Raw genomic sequence first — 23,186 nt, forward strand, 5'->3', positions numbered from 1 at the left:
AAAAAGGAACATAAAAAAGAAAGGAAGAAATAAATAGTCGCACTAGATCGTCTGTAAACTATTCTTACATCTGAATCTAAGTTTGGACGTTATGCTTTCTAGTTAAAATCAGTGACCTGCCATTTTTGAGATTAGTGATGGCCACATTTTTTTCGTAAAATACTTTTACGAAAAATTATGTTTTCGAAAACGAAAAAGGAAGAACGAAAAAGTTTTCGACAAAAACGAAAAAAATTTTCGAAAAAAAAACAACGAAAAATGGAATTTCCGAAAATCTAAAAACAGATTTTTCGAAAAAGGCCATCCCTATTTCAGATGTTAACTAAGAGCACAGGCAGATATGTTCTTGGTATATATCACATAAAGATCCAAATACGTTGTAAAAACATCGATTCACGCATATGATTGTCCTTGTTTGTTTGGAGATTACTTATCTTTTCAACTGCTAGCTCCGTTAGGTGCAGTCTTTTTGTGTGTGGGTATATTTTATAGAGCTTTCTATGCAATACCCGCGTTACGAAACACAATGCACGTTATTAAAATTGAATCCTAACTACAGGATAATTTGTTTCAGATGCCATAAAAGAAAACAAAGTTTCTAGAATATATGGTGTGTCTAGTCTTGAAGGTTTAACATAATCGGAGAGCTTGTGAGAGCCAAAATATTGAGATGGAATGACGTAAGTAAAATTTACATAAAATATCTTTAAAAAACGCAAAAAAAGTATTTGTCTTCAATAAAAGCACTAAAATTTAAATAATAATAGTAATAATAATAATAATAATAATAATAATAATAATAATAATAATAAAGTACTTCAAGCTGAAAATATTTGTTAATATTATTTGTAAATAAATGAACGTATGCCAAGCTAACAAATTATGCCTCATAAAATTATCATGGGAAGTAATTCTATACTAGGCATTAATATGTTTCGCTAATCGTGGGACGTAAAACTCAAAGATTTCATTTCATTTTCATTTTAATATGTTTCGCTTTGCACAGACTTCAAAATGTATCATAAATAATAATACTGAGTTATTGTCTGCTTTTAAGCGTTTATTATTATTATTATTATTATTATTATTATTATTATTATTATTATTATTATTATTATTATTATTTTATGGTTTTAGCGCATTTTTTATTTTTTATGTTCATTTATATTTTCCACTTTTTCTTTATTCCAGTTCATTAGTTAGATAACTAGGTAGGACACTAACTTCCTATAAAATAGGTCATCCTAGAAACACGAAACATATATAGCATATATTAACCATATATTAATATTCATATATCAATCGGTCTAAACATAACGGAATTATGCATGAACATACCCCGATGTTAACACTATCATCTGTTCAGGAGTTTCATAGTCTAACTTCAAATGTATATAGTCACTGTCAAAAGTCCGGAAAAATAACTTTTTTTTTCTGAATTTTCCAAAGAAAATACACTGTTTCCATACAAATCACTGTTGGTTGGACTTGTTTTTCAAAATGAATATACCTCTCATAAACAATGCAAAATAAACATCATTGATCGCGCAAGTGAACGAAAATGCGTTGGCCTGTTTTCATTGAGACAATGTAATGGAGGACGTTTACATTCATCGGACAGACGATCCTTAGCCCTGATAAGAGCTTTACAAATCCAAAACATTTGTTTGATCAATTTATCTAACTTTTGCAAAGCTATGCAACTCCAACAGCTTTCAGAAACCTTTCAAAAGTCTTAATATTCTTTGGCATGTGTTCACAGACTGTGAAGTGAATTTTATCCGACAAGAGCTCGATGGATCGCAAATTCTCAAGGTGTAGCGACTACTCCATTTTTGTGATAAAGTGAGTCGCTTCTTTGTTTTGCTGATAATTACTGCATAACTTGGAAGGATATTTGAAATTGTTATCCTGTTGTAGTACAACATTACTACCTAATATCAGCGTTCCTAATGAAAATGTGTGCCTCACTTAAATGTTGTGATCCATGTTTTTCTCCATTATTCTGCTGATGTGAACTACATCACCAATTTGATTGCCTGTAAAACATCTACACACAGCGACGCTACCTTTATTTCGCGTTTTACTATAAGTATTACACAGCACATGAAAGCGCTTTTCGGAAGGGTGACGCACAAACATCTAGCATTTATTTTATTTATTTATTTATTTATTTATTTATTTATGTATTTATTTATTTATGACTTCTTTTATGTGGCGAAGTTAAAGCTCTGCAGCTTTCTTCGAGCACTTAACCACGTGCATGCATTAAAAAAATAAAAACACCAATACATAGAAAATATTAATGATTACAAAAGAATAGTATTGGACCACACAAGAAAATATATACTACTTAACTAAAATATAGTTAAACACTTCAACACACAAAAAAAAAAACAAAATAAAATAAAATGAAAATAATATACAAGAGGAGAAACAAAAAAATAAATCTATGTATTGATACAATCTAAAATAGAAATAACATGGAGAAACCTAAATTAAATATTGCATATAGAGGTACTAGAAGTATGAATATATAAGCTGTACAAATTAGCATAGGTTACTAATTGGTTGTGTGTTCATATATGGGTAATTAGTAATCTGGTAAGACGAAGATGCTTCATGTGCTACTAGTATCCTTAGCTTTACTTAAGGGATTGGAATTTACAGATTTTTTTTTTAATTGTCAACTATGGAAACGTTGTGTAATAATTGAGGTAAACTGTTCCAGAATCGTGTAGTACTTAAATCTAATACACGCACTTTGCACTCTTTGCAAGCGGTTTGATTGATTTTCAGTTAGGTCAGAATAGACTGAGTCGCAATAATCAAGATGTGGAAACAACAGTATCTTGACAAGTTTGATCTTCAGATATATTGGTAAAACATTTCTTAGTCAATTTAATGTATTCATGGCACCAAATGGCCTCTTACAAACTTCATTTATTTGATCTGACCAGGAGAGATTTTGATTTAGTACGAATCCCAAATTTTTGACAGTTGTAGAGAATGGAATAACAGTATTGGACAATTTTATATTTGGGAGATAATATATATTAATATGAGAGAGAATTCTTGCGGAGACAATAATGCACTGCGATTTTGTTGCATTTAATTTTAACCCGTGAGCCGTAGAAAAGTCACTGGTTTTGTTTAACTCGGTATTTATTTTCTCAATCGCATTATTAATATCTTGTTTGTGAAAATAAGCATATAACTGAAGATCATCAGGGTAAATATAGCATTTACAATATGTGAAAATTTTAGAGAAATCATTAATGTAAAGACCAAAAAGAAGGGGACCTAATTCGCTACCTTGCGGCACTCCACTGTTAATACAATGCCGTGTCGATATGTGATCCTGATTGATTACTACATTTTGTTTACGTTGGTGAAGGGAAGAACGAAACCATTTAACCACTGATTCAGAAAAATTAAACAATAATGATAATTTCCGAAGTAATATGTCAAAATCAATCGTTTGAAATGCCTTATGTAGTCAAGTAGAGGAAGGAGCGTCAGTTTTCTGTTATCAATAGCCGATCATATATCATCCGTTACGTTTAGTAGCGTAGTGGATGTGTTATGATTACTTCTAAAATCAAATTGAAACGTATCCAATAAATTATTTGTTGTTAAGCATTTCCGCATTTGATCATATTCAAAAAAATTTGAAGCACGGGAAGGGCACAGATAGGACGGTAGTCTGCGATATTGTCAGCGTTGTTGTTTTTATGGAAGTGGGCGGACCTTAGCGAGTTTTCATACTGTGGGAAAAGTACATGTGGGAAGAGAGTAATTAAATATGTCAGTGATAGGGGATTAAGTACATGTTGTAGGATTTTCCTGATCATGGTTATTGAAATATCATCCGTATCTGTGGCTTGAGATTTGGCTGTACCAGTGCCATGAGGTATTGGCAACTGGAAAGTTGGGATTTGGATTTGACTGTGCATCCAATGAGAAAAATCCGTTCTCCGGACAGCGGTATATTGTACAAATATACGGTATCATCTTGCTTACTACAGAAATCAATACGGAGCATACGTTATCCATATGCTACATAGGCACTGCCGTTAGATGTTACATCATGCCATTGCACGGTGCCTGACATCTAACAATTTTCCGTATATGACATGCATATACTTATGTTACATTCCTCAGCTATATGTTATATACGTCCATTTGTATGTAAGATCCTGACCGCCTGATCCTGATATTGTTTCATACGGAAAGTACGTATAGATGGAACACTTATACGGAAAGGATTATAAAGCATGCGTTTTCAGGTATACGTCTGCTATACGTTAAGTCCAAAAACTACAGGAATTACGCATGCAACATACCTTTTTAAGTATGCCACCTACATTTTTTTTCTCAGTGTAGTACCCTCTTCTATTGTAAATCTGTGCAGTACTTATGTTATGGCACAATAGTACATTTCTGTAATATTTTCTGATGGAAGGGGCAATTTATTTGCTGCAACCGCACACCCAAGACCATAACACTCCGGGGTTCGGACCAATGTCCTATCTGATACCGATTGGGAACGGCTCTTCCCGTAGTTCTGTTGCTACTTCCGGAGCGGTAAAATGTCTATTCCGTTTGAATGTAGCTCTAATAAACTTATCCTTACAAGTTGTTATTTCTGGACGACCAGTTTCTAACCGCCTTTCAAGAGTCTGACACATTGACCAGCTGATATCTGCAACTGATCGACGATTTCCCGCACATAATAGCTGTCTTCTTTCAATGGAATAACTTGAGTGCGTGACTGGACACTTAGTTCACGGTTTTGCTTCCGCATTTTATAGTACTTGCACAATCTCTGCATTAATTTACTAATTCACGTGAGTATGAGCACGATGATTGTATAGAACACATTTGCACTCAACTTTATCTATATACGACATAATTGAATAGCATAAAAACAACTGTTCATTGTAATAAAAATGCAGCAGCAGTTAAAGTGAAAAATAACATAGCATTAAAAACTATGAGAAAAATGAATAGACATGTATAGTACGAGTAGTTATCTATTGTATTGTGTTGTAATCGTTATTCTTTGTATTGTATTGGAATTACAATGCAGAATATATATATATATATATATATATATATATATATATATATATATATATATATATATATATATATTAGATATTGTATTTCAGTTATATCTATATATATATATATATTGTTTTTTTCTTTCTTTCTTTTCTGTATCCATATCTGTAAATATTATGTATGTATTTAATCTGTTACTTTAAGATCTGACGATTGTAATGCTTTGGATGCCCTCTGAAGTTTCTGCAGTAAAGACGATATGAATATGAATATGAATACACTAGTGATAAGGGTTCGTATAAACACCACTAGATGTCATTAAAGGGATGCATCACAAGACAAAGTGTGACGTTAGTTGTGTATTTATTTATCGTTCGTTTTTTAGCTGTTTACTACAACGCCGTTTTTCTCAATTTTGTGTAGACACAACAATGCATTTTATTTGGGAAATTTTTAAAAAACAGTAGTGTGCTCAGAATTTCAACAATGACTGCATAACAGGTTAAATTAAGAACTTACTCCTTCGTTGAAGTTGGTTAAAATAACGTCTGCCATATATTATTCTTTCTAGGCTCCAGAAAAATTAAAACTTCAACCTTATATTGAAAAACATTTCGTGACACCTTATTTAAAAGAAAAAAGAATGTTTGACCTGTTTCTGACTTGAAGAATGAAACTATGATTAACTCAATTAGTGATAATTTCTTCCTACAGGGCTTAGTGTCTGAATTAGACTTACATGAAATATTTTCAACTAGCTAACAGTTTTTGGGCAACATGTAGTAAGTGTTCAGAGTAGTTAAGTTGTTAAAATATTGGCCTGGGTTCGAGTTCGCGTAAGTCTGAAATTTTTAACGTATTTTCTTTTCAATTTCAATCCATGCTCAGTCTGACATATATGATCTTCTCGTATGTAGAATAAAAGTGATGTTCGTATTGCAGGGAACTGGATTAGGTCCATGAGTGGAGATAAATATTAACAAATTTATTTCCTCCAATCATTCCATATTCAATATTTTCTCTTAATTTCAATCATTTTCTAACGATAAGCACGATAAGTATTTTTCCCGCTCATATTCAGTGTGCAGTGCGAATTATATCTTTGATACAGAACACTCACTAGAGAACATTATTTAAAAAAGTCTCAAACTGGGGCAGTTTTTTTCGTGTATAAAATGCACGGTAAACCCTGTTTCAATGTTCCACAGGCTTATCAATTGTTGTCTCCGGATTGAAATGTTAGGTGTAAGTTTGGTTGCATCTTTCCAGATGTTTGCGAAAACTGCCAAAGTACTGGACCTGACCTAACCGAATTATAATAGTCAGGGGGTAGATACTTTTGTTGCTGTTAGTACATGCAGCGGATAAAGTTTGACATAAACATTTTGTAAGTCAATGCGCTCGTGCAAATAAGATTTTTACAGTTACCGTTACAAAACAACTAGATTGGGGCCGTGGTAGCTAATGGTAGAGCGTTCACCTCTGGTGCATTGGATCATTTGTTCGACCTCAGCTAGCGTCACATGAACTTTGTGGTAGACAAACACCGCGTGCATGTGTTTTCTCGGGGTTCTTCCGTTTTCTCCCACTTTCTTCATTCTACCCTTTCCTACATTTCTGATCATCACCGTGTCCTTTAGCCCGGCCGGCATAATCGTAAAACTTAAATATTTCATTTGATTTCTTTTCAAAACGACCAGATGATCGATGCTTAAACCGAGCACTTTCTATAATGATAGTAAGAACACTTGTCATACACATTGATAGTGTGCAAGTGTGACCTGCATATTTTCTTTGGTAAAACCTAAGTAAAACTAAAACGAAATATTGATCTTCGCTATCTCTGAGCAAAATGAAGTACATAAATATTAAATGATCATTCTCTGGTGGGAAGTATTGTGTCAAGTGCAAGCTGCAATGTTATTCAGATTTTCAAGTCATTATTCATTACGGCAAAATAGAACCTCGGCCACTCTTAGCCCTTAAACGAGAAAGCACATTAGCATAATCAAGCCAAGTTAATTATCAATGAACTGATTAGCGTCTCTCTTTAAAACTCCATGCATCATTGATTCTCCGACTGCGAGTGGGGTTGTTAGACCCTAGTTGACTTGGCCTCGACGTGCAGTCTTTCATAGAAGGGATCCGACGAGAATACATTATTATGTGAAATTGTGAGACAATCCTTCGAATCTGATTTTAAAATAAACCACACCAATGAATGTTGCATATCACGATATTTTTATTATATGAAATAATTATTTATTACGTTTATTAAAATAAATAAGGTCTGCAGTGATGAACGTTCAAGTTTTATATATATATATATATATATATATATATATATATATATATATATATATATATATATATATATATATATATAAGCACCGAGTAGAAGAGGGGTCAAAGTGATACGTGCCTCTGAGGGACAATGCACTCCGGGACAACACTCTTTAAAAAAGACTGGAAATTTTCCTGTGAAATACATGACAGTCGGGAATGCCACATTTTCACCGGGAAGTTTACAGTAATGTATTTGTATAAAAAACATGCATATATACAAATTTAATGCTCTAGAAAATTTCGATTATATTGTTTGTGACAGTATGTTGATATGTTGTAGAAAACTGTAATAATAATAATAATAATAATAATAATAATAATAATAATAATAATAATAATAATAATAATAATAATAATAATAATAGCTTGGTACTTTTGATACTGAAGAAAATCTGTAAATCCTGCGCTCTATGTCTATAGTATGTCGGCAACATAAAGCCGCGTGGCAAGTGTCTATATAGATCCTGGCTAAATTTATATTAAAGGGACAGATTTTTTTTTCGCATGATATAAGATCAAAAATGTGGTTGAATACTTGAATTAAGATAATGAAAATTCTGATCTACTATAGAGAACAAAACAAAACAAAAAAAAAATGAAATATAAAGTGTTGGTCACGGATTATTTGGCCGAGCACACACCACCTACAATCCATCTTAAACTTCAGAGAATTTGGTAAGTCGTGCTAGGTTACTGGATTCAGCAATTAGACGTACTGATAATTTGAATGTTGTTAAGCAGATATATTGCGTGTTATTTATTCATTATTACGTTTTTTGTGGACACTATATTATTTAGGAACTGGTTCAGTTAAGATGTATCGAATTCCGCTAACGAAACTGAAAAATGAAGGCGAAGGGAGCCAATGAGCGGATAAACACTCACTAGCTAAAATCAGTCTGGTTGGCCATCTCTTCGTAGGCTACATGAGTGAGTTTCAGTTTAAAGTCTCAAAATTATACTTAGAAATTATTATAAAATTGATATTTCGGCACTAACTCTCACCATTTGAAAGTATAATTAGAGAATTGCGTAATTTAATATCATTTCGCAAAATTTATTATGAAATAATAATGTTCTTACTTCGTATTGCAGGTGATTTAGAGTCAGTTCTAGTTATCTCTTGCCTAATACCATACTATTTCCTCATTATTCTCATGCACATTAGGCAAATCTATAGAGTTATTATTTTTATTTTTCAATTTTATTTCATCACAGAGCAATCAATCTGAAGTGAAATATACTTGTAGAATATTTAAGGTTGTATCAATATGGCAGAAGAAGACATGATAATAAATTTGCGTCATAAATTTATGATCACGTAAGAGCTAATAATAGGAATGCGGGTAAGTTATTGTAATAAAAAAAAATAGGCATGAAAGGAATTTAAAAAAAATGGATTCATTTAGATGTTTGTTGTTATTAATTGCCAATAAATATCGTGTAAAATTATTTTATCATTAACATTTTGCTTGATTTTTTTATTTTGCCGAGTTTAACGTCCCGTTCAGCAGCGAAGTTTTATAAGACGCGAACCTACAGCCTGACGTGGGATCCGAACCACATAAGCTCACACCGAGGATCGAGTCAGATCCTCCACACCAAAGGCGAGCACGCTAATCGATTACCCAAGAGGGGGATCTCATTAACAATTTGTACAACAAATACATTTTGTAATAATACGAATCGAATGAAATTGAGATTACAGTCATGTTTAAACGAGTAGCAATGCTATTTTTTTCTAAAACGTTGCGTTCTTATACGCCTGTCTGTTTGAATATTTAGATTGGAAAAGTGTAGTCTATTTAGCTACTGACCTACATTGGTTCACTGAGTCATCTGTAAGTAGAGTTGTGAGATTGGACACTTTATTTTACATTTTGTTTCAATATTGTAATAAATACTGGAACAAAGGAAACATATTGATAATTATTCCTAGACATACCATGTATGGGAAAAGAAACTAGTTAATTATTGCTTAATTACGTACATGACAGTACCTTTTATTATTCTTTTTTAAATCACAGTTCAACATTTGTTGCATAAGTGACATTAGAATAACTTAGTAACCAATTATTTGCATGTCTTGTCATCAATACTAAAGTAAATTTGCATTCCTTCTATTGGTTAGTTAGTTTGTCTGTTGTTATATATCGATATTGCAAGAAATGATATAAGATTTACCAAATAAAAAAAAATAAAAGCAACAGTTTATTTATTCAAATAATCAAATAGTCAATTATTTTGTATGAGAACAGCAAATACATTGCAATCAAATTAATTTATACTAAGAGCTAAAAGTAAACAAAACAACTCTAAATTAAATATATGCTTTACAGTTTAAAGGAAAATGTCGAACACATTTGTTTCAATTCAACCTTGCCGTTCAACCTTCTATATGAAACGCGATATTTCCTAAGTTGAAGTAATAAACATTCCAGCACGCATGTGTATATTTATATAATTATGGTAAACAATGATTTATATACTTTTACTTGCTAAGTTGATTTGATTTAGTTGAAGTTAACGTCTGTGTTTAAATCGGATACTATGTGAGACGGGTTAAAGTGAAATCTGAACCACTATCTACGAAAAAAAAAATGAAATTTGACAACCCATTCTTGTACTTTTTTAGGCTAAAGGGAACAAGCGAATAAAGAAAGTGAGTGATTATAAAGAATTGGTTGAAGAATTTTAAGAAAACTGGTAGACGTGATGCCACCTACCATAAACTCACGATTTCTGAAACTGAATGAAGGACCCATGGCATCAGAGGTGAGCGTTCTATAACAAAAACGCCATGTCTCCCGAACCACTACTCGCGTTTCTGCTGAATAATGGCACCACACCAACGAGGAACAGTCGATACTAGGTGCAGAAAACACATACTTTAATCACTTTGATTCGAAGAGGCAAAAGTCTAGTCAAAAACACTGCTTGTATTGTTTAGAACAGCGTTTGCAACCGCACGCCCTCAAAATGATTTTTTTTTCAATAGATTTAGTCACATTTCATTTGACTGTCAATAGCATTATTAATTATATTTTGTTTTACATACAGACTAATTAATTTTAACAGAAATTGAAGCACTCGAAATCAGGATTATGTTATTTTAACCGAGCGTCAAAACTTTTGTTGTCGTTTACCGATTCCCAAGTACTGAAATGTTAAAAACTGCTGGGATATAGATGTTGAAATCATACGTAACGAAATAGAAAAAAAAAAGTATGATTGTTCGTTATTTCGTGACGTATTTAGATTGTTAAGGGACTATTTGAACATATTTCAAACATTAATTCACTGACATCGTGAAGTATTAGTGTTTGACGTTATAGTTGAATTTAAGATGGATTACCCGCTTTACAGAATACTACTTTAGAACAAAAAATGAGCGACCATGATTATTGAGAGAAATAAAAACTACATAAATGTTTAGAGCTTAATACGTTGATGTAACGTGAATAGCGGTTGCTTGTTATCGAGTAAAATCTTATTTGTCAGTACCGCTATTATATGGGACATGAACATTCAGTCTAGAGTGGGAGTTTAACAAAACATGTTCCTACTAGGAATCAAACCCGGGTGTCCCATACAAAAGACGCTAACATCTATATCTTACCACGAAGGAGTCTAAGAAGTTAGAATAAAAAGAAACGATCGTCGGTAAATTAAATATGTCCGATACAAATTTCTCATCAAGATAATAATAAAAAAAAATTATCCCATTCAAAAATAAATTCAGATATTCGTTGTGAAAGTTTATTGTAGCATGTTTAATAATTTGCATTGTATAACTTATCTAATAAAAGTTATTTTCTATCTGTAAAGGTTGACATATTTCGATTCTCCCCACCTAACATTTCATATTTGTGAGATATAGTTTAGAATCCAATTCAAACGTTTCTCATAATCAATTGCGTGAAATTCAAATAACTGCTACGCTAATTTGTAAGTAAAATTCGCTCATATTTTTATTAGACTATCCACATGCCTAATACAGTTAGCAACAAATTATTGCTCTTGTTTGACGACGTATCTTTTCCTAGCAACTTGCGATCTATCTCAGTATTGAGCTCCATCTTATGAATAAATGTTTAACGCTCTTGCTTCTGCGTGAAGAGAGCCGAACTTGACTAAAAATGAATGCCTATATGGTTTGGCACTTTCGTTAAGTTATGAGTTAACATTTTATATAGCCACAGAGCTAAAACAGACGAAACTACAAACAATAAACTGCACTTCACAATTTTTTATAACCATAACGCTGAAATATTATTACTGAATATAAAACTACAAGCAACATATCACACATATCTTGTGTATTTTTCATAATATTTGCTACTAATAGCAATGGTGTTGTGAGTCTTCATCATTTATGTAAATTCCTCAATGTTTGAAATTCATATGTATGTACGTTTTCAACTATTTACACAAAACTAAATAGTCTGAGGCGATAGTCTCAAAATATATAAAATAAATAGCAACAAATTTATTAAATATGTTGTCTGAAATGGTTAATATATATACAAGAGTGTTTTAACTGTCTCGAAAACGTTGAATATGTTGCTAGTAGAAAACTTAAAACACATTTTGTTCTTAGAAAGCTGCACGGTAAGTATTTCACGTAAAAAAATCTCAGTAATAACATAAAAATATTTGATATACTAATACGTGTTCATGCATTCACTAGAACTCCCTCGTGGCTAAGCGATTAGCGTACGAGCCTTTGGCGTGGGAGACCAGGGTTCTATTTCCGGCGGGAACCCATGTGGTTTGGATTCCACGTTAATCAGTAGGTCTACGTCTCATATAGCAGCGCTGCTGAACGTGACACTAAACTAAAAACATCAACATCATCATCTTCATTTACTTTTCTAATATTTTCACTAGGTTCCGAAATATTTAATCAATAGTGACAAAAAGAATAATTTGTTGTAATAGTTGATGCATTGGGTATAAAAGGAAACTAAGAAATGCATTTTAGCATAAAGCAACTGGATTTATCAACGGAAGTTCGAAGAACTTACTAAATTTTGTGAAAATAAACGTGAAAGTCACATTGTCTAAAAAAATACTACTTGATATTAGTACTAAATAAATTTACAATTTTACAAATTAGCCATTATTAATGTTCAGTACTAGTTGGAATATTCTCTTTGAATTTTCGAGCATTATTCTGGAAAAATTAAGTAAATAGCAGTATTTATACATTTAAATAAGCAAAATAGTCAATTTTAAATAATGATTAGAAATTGTAAGTGTTAAAGTGTTAACTTGAATTTTAGGAACGATGATTGCAAAGAGTACTCTTTAATTAATATTGAGCGCTTTTATTATTGTTGATTCTAATTGTTTTAATTATGGTTTTTGTTGCTGTAAAAGAAATAACTGTCTTGTTATAGCCTTACGCATCCCCGTTCCTAATACATTGATCATATTAAATAGCCTAAATCCCATAAAATATTTCGTTTGGGAGAAAATAATTTTATAGAATTAACTACGCTTTAATTTTTTTAAGAAAGTTGAGTTAAATAAATAAATAAATAAATAAAACAAAAACGATAAAATTGGGTCTCAATGAAGTATGATGTTAATGATTTTGCTTGATATAAAATAAACAAAATTCAAATATTTGAAACAAAACACATTTTAGTTTATGGTTTGTTATGTGTGCTGACTTCATGACAGTACTTGATTTTAATAAGATTGTGATCTCGATATGAGGGTGGAACTCAACAAACGGAAATACGGAAATAACATGAATTTAATTTTAGTAATTAAAATATGCAAATTAATTTACAAAATTAAACTAAAAAGAAATACTTTTGTGCAAAATAAAGTTAGTGTCCATCCATTTTTAAATGATTTTTGTTTGTTTCTAATACGCTACATTTCAAACTGACAGACGCTTACAATACACCATATTATGTTCAATATATTATGGAATAATACTAATAAAAAACTAAATATTTTATAATATTTAATTTTGAATTCCTTAGCATGTGCATTATTAATTAACACGTGCTATGTCACGCTTGAAACTGGAATTAAGTATATTTCAGTCTTTTAGAAGAAGAACAATATTTCAGGAGAACGAACGATTTTGTATACAGAAGTAAGTATAATATCTAAACTTTACAGTTTAATCGCGTCGGAACATAATGTTTAGGTTACAATCCACTATATTTACTTAATAGTAAAATTATGTCCCCTCACCCTTTTCCTTGCGAGAAAGATATTAGTGGAAATACTAATATTTCAGTGTGACTAAGACTGTACCGGTAAATATATCTACGCAAAACAAAGAAGTTCTACTGGCTATCGTTATTTATACTAAAATTCCAATATTTTATGAATTGTCTACCCATTCCTTAATTTTCAGTGAAAATTTAAATTTCAACATTCCATCTTAAACGTTATAGTTGTTGTATGAAGTATTCTACTGAATCCAACGAAGATTGATCATATCCCATGCTAATTTAATAATATCGAGTAACATAAAATTAATAAATTAAAATAAGAAATTAGCTTTAAAAATGTAACTAAAATTAACAAGATACATAACTAAATTTTAAACAAACTGAATTGCCGTAAATTAGTTTTTAAAGTAAGATTGAAATTCAAATTATGAGTCTTTTGTAACTGAGTTATACAATCAATTTTAATGAGTTTTAAAACTTTATATAAATAAGAATGCATCTTAGTGAGTATTCAAAATTTGACTGTGAAACTAAAACTAGTAAATGTTTTCGACAGGAGATTTCAATCAATGACGAAAGAACAAAAATGTTGTTGAATTGAAGTCGATGTTTTATGTTGTTATGCGTCAAGTTTCCTTGATTTTTTTTTTTTGAATGATGGTGACATGAGGCTGGGATTTAGGCAGTAATTCGCTGCAGAACGGGACCAAGCAACTTGCGGTATTTTGCTCCCGACACATTCCAACAGCAGTCCCGGGCTTAAGTTATCATCCGGAACTGCTTTTGCCCAAACCCACAGTCAATTCGTTGAACGGTAAAACAAATGAATCTCTTTTTTTCTTTGTTCGTATTAAAACAAGAAGAAATTTGAGTTATCTAGGAAGACCAAAACCATAAATGAAAATATTCACCATTGTGTAGAATATGCGATCAGTGCTTTTTGAATTGATTCACAATTTATTTTTTCATTTTTTTTTTTAAATCTCGGTAGTGATTTATAAATTTAGCTAGCGTTCTGTCAGAGAAAGAGCGGATATATGAAACCAGAGGAAGTCACATATCTACACTATTTTGAGAGGGGGAAATCACCATACTCTCTTCAAATACCAGTAGGTGTTTGATATTAATGTTAATTATAAAAATGATAATGTAAACCACAGAGTGATTTCAATTTGATTTCTGTAGAGAACATATATTCATCAGTTAAAAAATAATCGTTGCATCTTTCTCCTGCAGCAAGAATGAAACATATTTAAGCAAGCTCTGATCGACAATCTTTCTTTCCAGACTGATAAAATATACCAAGTTTCCACATTAGGATTTAGCAGCATTCATTAGTCAAAGTTTTATTACTGTATGTAAAATAAATACGCAAAGTGAAATATGTTTTATAATGATATCTATTTTAAATATAATTATTTTGAATATTTGACTTCTTTCGAATATAGAACGTACATCAGTTTTAAGGGGTAAATACAATTCTCTGTTTACCAAAATATACAAGTTTTAATGTGAAGTCATTCATCTCTAATAAGTTCGTAAATTATTTTAATTAATATGTTAATATACAATATTTGTGTGTGCTAATGTATTTATAAATACATATTTGGAATACAATTTGCATGTAGTTTGTTATATTTAATTTACGGGCGTATATGCCATTTTAAATGCATTAAGCAATTTGAATGTGAATATATTGAGTATTTTCTTACAGTGCGTTCTATTTTTATTATAAGAGGATGAGGGGAATGAAACTAGTAACATTATTACTAGCTATATTTACCTAGAAATTAGTTTATGAGACTACTGTTTTTTTTTTCTCTTTGCAGTACGAATGAAAATAATTATAAATCATACCTACAAATCGCATAACTTTGTTATTAAATGTTTAAATTGAATTTCTTCAAGAAAATGCAATAATACCATGGAATGAGCATAAACTAAAATACGAACTTTTGTTACTTTATAAACGTGTTTTTATTGCTATATATTTTATGATTAGATATTTCTAAAAGTGCTTTTCTATTAGATGTCCGAGTCATCTTCATATAGATGTATGGTCGTAAACCTAGGAATGTAATTTTAAAAAAAAGCTAAGTTGGAATATAATTACCCATGATATTCACTGAATTACCCAATTTAACTCATTTGTTCTACCGTAGGAACAACCTTTAGTTTACACACTTTATGTCATCTCAGAAAATACTAAAGTTGTGCCCGTTTCACAATATAAATTACCGCTTAAACAACCATACGAGTTGATATATAACCGATTCTTAAGTAGCTCCGAAGAAGAAAATACATGTATGAATTAAATTACAAATAAGCGCATAATTTAGTAAATAAAAAAAAAATCAAGTTTTCGATTGCTCCGAAAAAATGAGCGATATGTATTTAAAGAAAATAAAAAGATAAATACGTCAATATATTGTGATGAATTGATTCAAAAGTATTTTGTCCCTTTCTTCGAAGTTATAGGATTCAGGAGGACTAAGGAATAACCAGTAAAGTTGTCTAGGGGACAAACCTGGAATTACATTTGAACATTGAATGATTGCATACGTTGTGCTGTACGTACCAATTTAAATCACAATGCGATAAGGAACATATTTTTCATCGCTAAATATTTATGATATTTTACTAGTTCGTGATGTAACAGTAGTAAACTGAATGGTATCAATATACATTTAGAGATAGTTTTTGTGGCCATTCCCGTATTATATTCGTAATACACTTTAGTGGACTGAAAATGTGTTGCAGATGGTTCATTATTAAAGAAATAGTAATATAAACCATCCTGATTTCATTTAATATAACAACAAAGTTTAATTTTTCTATAAAGTTATAAATAGGCGATTATACTTAATTCTTAGAATGTTTATTCTAGCAAATTCGAGATGTTCAAATATTAACTGCTCGTAAAACTTGTAGTATAATATAAATTTAATTCACACTAATTAGTTCTCATTAAGATTCCAATTTTGGGAGATAACTTATAATTCAAGAATTGCATATGATTTTCTACTACATTTGACTTTGCCATGAATCCTCTCTACTAAACAACCTCTAAGGATAGAAGAGTTGACGAATGATATTAGAGATGGGTTCCTTGATTTAATGTTGCGTCCAAATCACGTTGTTTGTCTAATAAGGAAAGTTTTCAAACAACTTTTATCTTTTGTGGACGAGGTTTAATCAAACATCACATAGAAAATACAGCTAACAGTGGCACACCAACAACTCCATCAGTAGTTACTGATGGTTTGAGTCTAGAGGCACATTTTCACTTACCTGATTCATGTAAGAGCGAACGAACTCCATGGATTGTTCAAGTGCGTAGGTGTCGCTGCTACAAGAGTCCAGAATAAGGGCGCCTAACGTAATATTTGGAAGAAGATCAGGATTACTGTTGATTTCATCCAGTGCGTATAACATTGCCTCCAATCTCTGGATTCCTTTCTCTTCTTTTACGGCGCCGCAAGGGTGTTGATGATATCCACTAACATGCTCGTGCATTGGAAAAATTCCACCGAATATTATATCACCTGGAATTCGAATTAGTTTACTCTCTTCCAAACTTAAATTCCATGGAAGAAAACTTAAGGCGATTGCAAAATATAGAACGGGTGTCCATTTGGTTTTCTCTAGTACACGATACAGCGAAAGTGAAAGTAAATTCAAGGATAGAACGAATGCCTTAAAAATAAGGAAATGCGAGTTAGAACATGTTTGGTTAACCAAAGGCGATTGTCCATCTTCGGCAGTTTTGGAATGTCTATTAGGTTTTTGGTGTATGACTGATTTACAATGCTTATCTCCAGTCCCATTTCTAAGCATGGAATCAGGTGATTCAATTGCAGTCGGATAAAAGAAAGACCGGGCAAAATTGGAGACGGATTCTAGAGCAAGGTAACTCACTGAGGGTGAGACAGTTGGTAAATGGTTAATGCGTTGGGGCGGCAAATGAACGCTTGTCAACCGTTCCCGACACTTTCTTGTTTTCAGTTTGACTCGGCGACAAGATACAGAGCCTGGCACGGTTTTCGGCGTCATTTTATGTAACCACAAACACATCGCACATATACATTTCACCACATATGAAACATAAAAGATGTAGAAAAGGTAAAAACATTGTTTTGTTTTCCTTATATCGTTGTAATGAGAATAGTGAAGACCATTTAGTTTTCAAAGAAGAAACTAACAAAATAGTTCGTTGCTGGAAAAGAAGTGTTAATTTTCACTACTATTGTTTGTTTATGTGAAGAAAAATATCAGAATATCCAACATGTGAACAGGTAGGAAAAAGTTTGAAAAATACATTTTTTTCACACAAATTGAGATAATTTTCAAGGGGAATTTTGATAAACGGCTCTCGATTTGACAGTTGGAGTGTCTGAAATTTGAGTGGTCCACCTTCGGCTCCTTTTCTCTCCTCTCTCATTCATGGCCAACTTGTGTTCCTCTGTACGGACCTGATGGGAGCTGCCTATGTAAAAGGATTGTTACAGGAGCGATGCGCCAGGCGCCTACACAACACACAGCAGTGGGATGGAACTGCCTCCAATCGTGATGTCTCTTCTGTACCTGCTTTACTCTGCGCGGATGCCGTTGTCATGGAAACTGCCTCTCCAGCACTGTTCCCAAAGTTCGGAAACAGCGCAGAGAAGTTTCGGTAGTCTCCGCGGACAAACTGAAAGAAACCAAACGGGAAGGAAAGTACCAGAATAAGAGAGAAACAGATAAAAAAAAAAAAACGAAAGGTATTTCTGATCTACCGTACCCTGACCTTTGATTTCAACAATAGAAAGCCATGACAACATCAAATGTTTGCTTCGTTGCCTTAAAATTAAAATAAAATTGAAAAACGTCAACATTTCATACTTTTCTCTGTTAACATATATGGACTTCTACCGCCACGTGGGATTTATGGTGGACAAACGCGTGTGCATGGGTTTCCTTGTTTTCATTCATTTCCTCCCACTTTTGTCATTCCTCCATTATCATCCATCATTATCTCATCATCATCTATTTTAGCCTTGGTGCATTATCGCATGGTATTAATAAAAAAAAAATACTACATATATTGCTTTGGAATATCTTAGTTAAGTAACAGCTGTATGAAATATAACTCTCTAGACTATCTCTGAGAAATAAAAAAAAGTGATAATTCTAGCTAAACAAACTTACGAAAACATACATATGAGGCATTAGTTTCACACTTTTCAGTGACGAAAAAGAAGCTCCAATTGTAAAAAGTGTATAGAAATTAAAAATTAGTACGTATTTTGCTAACGTCCAAAGGCAAAATTCCGAATGTGTAAATTTGGCAGAAATCGAGTTATTAGCAATGCCCTTATCATATGACCGTTTAACATTAGCTGACAAGAACAAAAAGTTTTATCAATACTATTGGTAAGTAGGTTGTTGTTGAGGTATAACCTCTCTTCCCAGAACCGAGGCTATACAAGACAAGGACCTACAGTTTAAGGCGTAATCCGTGCCACCATAACGTTGAAATTTTACTGATATTACACCCGAAATCAAACCCGGAACGACATACACTAAAGGCGAACGTGGTATCAACTAGACTGGCAAGAAGAATTTTAACTTTAGCAACGTTATATATATGAGTGTAACGATTTGTCCCAGAACTTTTTCTTTACCACTACACTAATTTTGATGAATTTTGGCACATAACTTGGCCCTTTCCTATCCTACGCTACTACCATGGTACTGTTATTAACCCCTCGAACTGGGAGTGAAATACCAATCACGCACTGCTAGAAATGTTAATTTGAAATCACTAAAACGGAATTTTCGAATGTCACAAAATTGAACATAATTTCAGGAAATTAGAAAGAAAACCAATAGATGGCACTACATTACAATATACTCTTAAATGAGTATTATTTTATGAGGAAAACAACAAACGACAGAATACTCATCAATTCGTCACTACTTCACGGGACGTATAAGTGTACGTCCAACAGCCTCTAGAAGTACTATGAGGGTTCGTACACGTGTACGTCAAACCGCGTTGAGCGGTTAAAATGCGTATGGTAAGGGACGAGAGAGTGGGAGATCTAAATTTATGTGGAAAATTGAGCATGCCACGATCCTTTGAAATTAGAAAAATGAACCGATATAGAAATCATCATTAAAGTAAGAGAACCCGTGCCCAGAGTTTCCGAATATCCCCGTTTTAAATTGCCGAGGGCGTAATGTAATGATATATATATATATATATATATATATATATATATATATATATATATATATATATATATATATATATATATATAAGTTAACAATGTTTGTCCCTTAACTCTTTCTTGAGAGCTGAATCGATTTTAATTATTTTTTTGGTACATGAGTGGACCATAGCCTAGCTTGTGTTTTTATCAGTTTACTTTAGTTAAAGTTCGAATTCTATGAGGGAAATGAGGTTTCAAAATTTATGCAAAAAATGAGTACGCCTATCTTACAACTCTTCCAACTTAGAAACATAAAACTTGGTACATACGTTCTTCATTTAAAATAATACAATATAGAAAATCATTAGATATTATTGTCCAGTCCATGAGATAAATACTGACACTGTCGATGTTGTTTATGAAAAAAATCATCCCTCATGCGTATCCTAAGGGAAAAAGATGTTTAAGTACTTTATATAAACGTGTTTTCTCGTGCTAACAACGGACGTTGCAGCTCGTGATATGCATATATCTTATCGTGTGAGTAAGTTTACATTTTAAGGCTAAACTGAAAATCGTGATTTTCTGAAAATATTTTGTTCAACATACATTTTTTTTCTTTTGAACAGTAGATTTGTCTGTTTAACAAATTAACAAAAGTTGATTTTGCACCGACTGGTAAGGGAATCATTTAATAAACTAATAAAATAATCTGTGTTAATTGTATTGGTTAGAAGTTTAATATTAATATATTTTTTTTTAATTCGTGAATAGGTGGTAAATAATTAACAAGGAGCATTGATACATGCACGTACATCATGTGAGAAAATTTGATTTATATAACGTGATATCTCACCTCTAGAATGAGACTTTCGCAACGCTGAGATTTGAATTTCACACGTAAGAAACAAATGTGTGTAGCTAAAGAAAATTCATTATATTTTGTGTTTTTGAAATCGTAAATTTACATATGTGATAGCTGAAACACTCACTCTTTGCACGGGAGGCTTATACAAAATATTATATTTTAAGTTGTAGAAATGAGTGAAGTAAATAAATAAGGGAGAGCAACATCCTCAATGTTGTCCCTGTTAATATCACTGATATATACAGGGTGTTTCAAAACAACACTGACAACATTTGGAAGGTGATTAATGACACCAAGATAAGACAACAAGTATAGATCATCCTGGGTGCACAAATGCTTCCTTTCCGAGATATAGGCAGCCAAAACATAAAATAAAATGAAATTTAGAGGACCATAACTCTAAAAGTATGGGACCTACTGGAGTTGGGTCAATATTTCACTTAGGAACTAATATGTGATCGATCCAATATATATATATATATATATATATATATATATATATATATATATATATATATATATATATATTGGAATCCTAAGATTCACACGAAGTAATTTTTAGTGGGAGTTTGGCTACGGGTATATAATAAGAGGTACTCTCCAACTACCTCTATAAAAATTGTTGCAGAAGTACTGCAGGATTCTGAAACTTGGATATTTGAATTGGTCACGTTCTAGTACCTAAATGAACTCTTGACCCGACTACAATAAGTCCCATAGTTTTGGAGCTATGGATCCTTAAAGTTCATTTATTCATGTTTTCGGCAGCGTATAACTCCGAAAGGAAGCAATTGTGCACCAAGGATGGTATATACTTTTCCTTATCTTGGTGTCAGGAATCACCTCCCAAACGTTGTCGGTGTTGTTTTGAAATACCCTGTATGTATAACGAATAGCAACGCCTTCGACGTTGTCAATTTCAATATGAATAAAATAAATGCATTTGTGAGATATTGTATTTTTTTTTACTCGTACATAAATTTTAAACCAGCTCTTCTTCTTTGAAGCTCCCTCCCCTTCCTCATTAGGATACTAACTTTAAAAAAAGTAGTATATAGTTTGCGATTTGTTTCAAACTATGGCGTCGATATAAATAGTTTGAACCATGTCAAGTCAACAGTGTAAATTTGTATACTGGATAAACACACACATATACATACATGCATATATACACGTTCATTGTATATACGAGGGAGGATCGGAAACTAGTGTTAAAAAGGCCAATATTTCTGGATTTTCGTCTATTAAAGAGGAATGAGATGTGTGCAGTACCTTAATACCTGGAGTTGGCAACTGTGCAGTTTCAGCCACCCACCACCTACGGCGATAGTCATAGATAAACACAAATGGCGATTCGTTTGGAAAACTGGTCTCGCGAAGAGGTCCGTTAAGTTATTCGATTTATGTGGGTCAAACATATAACCCCGGATATAATTCACAGGCAACTGGTGGAGGTTTACGAAGAGACTGTAATGTCTCTTCAGCATGTTGCAGAATGTTGTCGAAATTTTGCGGCTGGTAGAGGAAACGTCACCGACGAGGAGCGCAGTGATCCCACACAGCACTTCATCAACAGATTTGAACACAGCTCATGTGGAAGAGCTCATTCAGGACAACATGATGATCACGTTACGGCATCTGGAGACAGAGTTGGGAATGCAGTTTGGAAGATTTCGTCACATTGTGCATGATATTGTGCTGTACCGGAAAGTTTGTCCCAATGGGTTCCAGGCAATCTGTCCAACCAACACAAGTAAAAGCGTATGGGGCTAATTTTGCAGCTTTTGGAACTGTTCACCATAGAAGGGAGCTGTTTTGTTTACCGGCCGTCAAAGGAATGGAAACTCCCTTCCTCTTCATAGACAAAGAAGGTGACGTCATCTAGCGGGAAGATGGTGGCTACAACTTTCTAGCAAAGCGGCGATGGACTTTTTGGAAACAGGACGTACAGTTATCGCTGACCGATACTTTGAGACCTTGACATGATTATGTGAAGCAATCAGAAGGAAATGGCCAGGGCTTCTCAGCGAGGGCATCATCTTTCTTCACGACAACCTGCTCCCGCATATAGCCCAGAATACCACTATGCTGTTGAAAAAAGTTTCATAGGGACATCATTGACCACGCTCCCTACAGCGCGGACCTCGCTGCAAGCGACTTTCAGCTGCTCTCACACTTAAAGGAGCAGCTAGCAGGCCGACGGGGGTTATAAACACTTCGTAACAAAGTGTCTGAACACATAAGGACAAGATTTTTAGCAGGAGGGAGTCTTGAAACTCATACCACAATACGAGAAGTGTCTCAACCAATATGTAGACTATGCCCCGAAATAACCGAATACATGTACTATCCGTAGGCTGTATTAGTTGTATGAAATGCACGTTTCACTGCAGGCTTTGTAACGTCACTTTTTGACCATTCCTCGTACAAAGAAATGTAATATTAATTATTATATTAGTAATCTTTCATAATACGTACAAATTTCAATTATTCGACTTTAAAAGCTGATAA

General features: G+C 32.7%; 1 protein-coding gene across 2 annotated transcripts in view; it reads right to left on the minus strand.

Annotated features, from left to right (window-relative positions):
- Positions 1–18,180, minus strand: part of LOC145687918 (metabotropic glutamate receptor 8-like) — a 1,213,247-nt gene extending 1,195,067 nt beyond the window's left edge. For both annotated transcript variants that reach the window (XM_081761477.1, XM_081761476.1), the window contains exon 1: positions 16,905–18,180. In XM_081761477.1, coding sequence (XP_081617603.1) covers positions 16,905–17,687 — 783 coding nt within the window. In that variant the 5' untranslated portion in view covers positions 17,688–18,180. The remainder of the gene's footprint in view (positions 1–16,904) is intronic.
- Between the last annotated feature and the right edge of the window lie 5,006 nt (positions 18,181–23,186).

The sequence above is a fragment of the Thermobia domestica genome, chromosome 6 (assembly GCF_964235325.1).
Source record: "Thermobia domestica chromosome 6, izTheDome1.hap1.1, whole genome shotgun sequence".
Taxonomy (NCBI): domain Eukaryota; kingdom Metazoa; phylum Arthropoda; class Insecta; order Zygentoma; family Lepismatidae; genus Thermobia; species Thermobia domestica.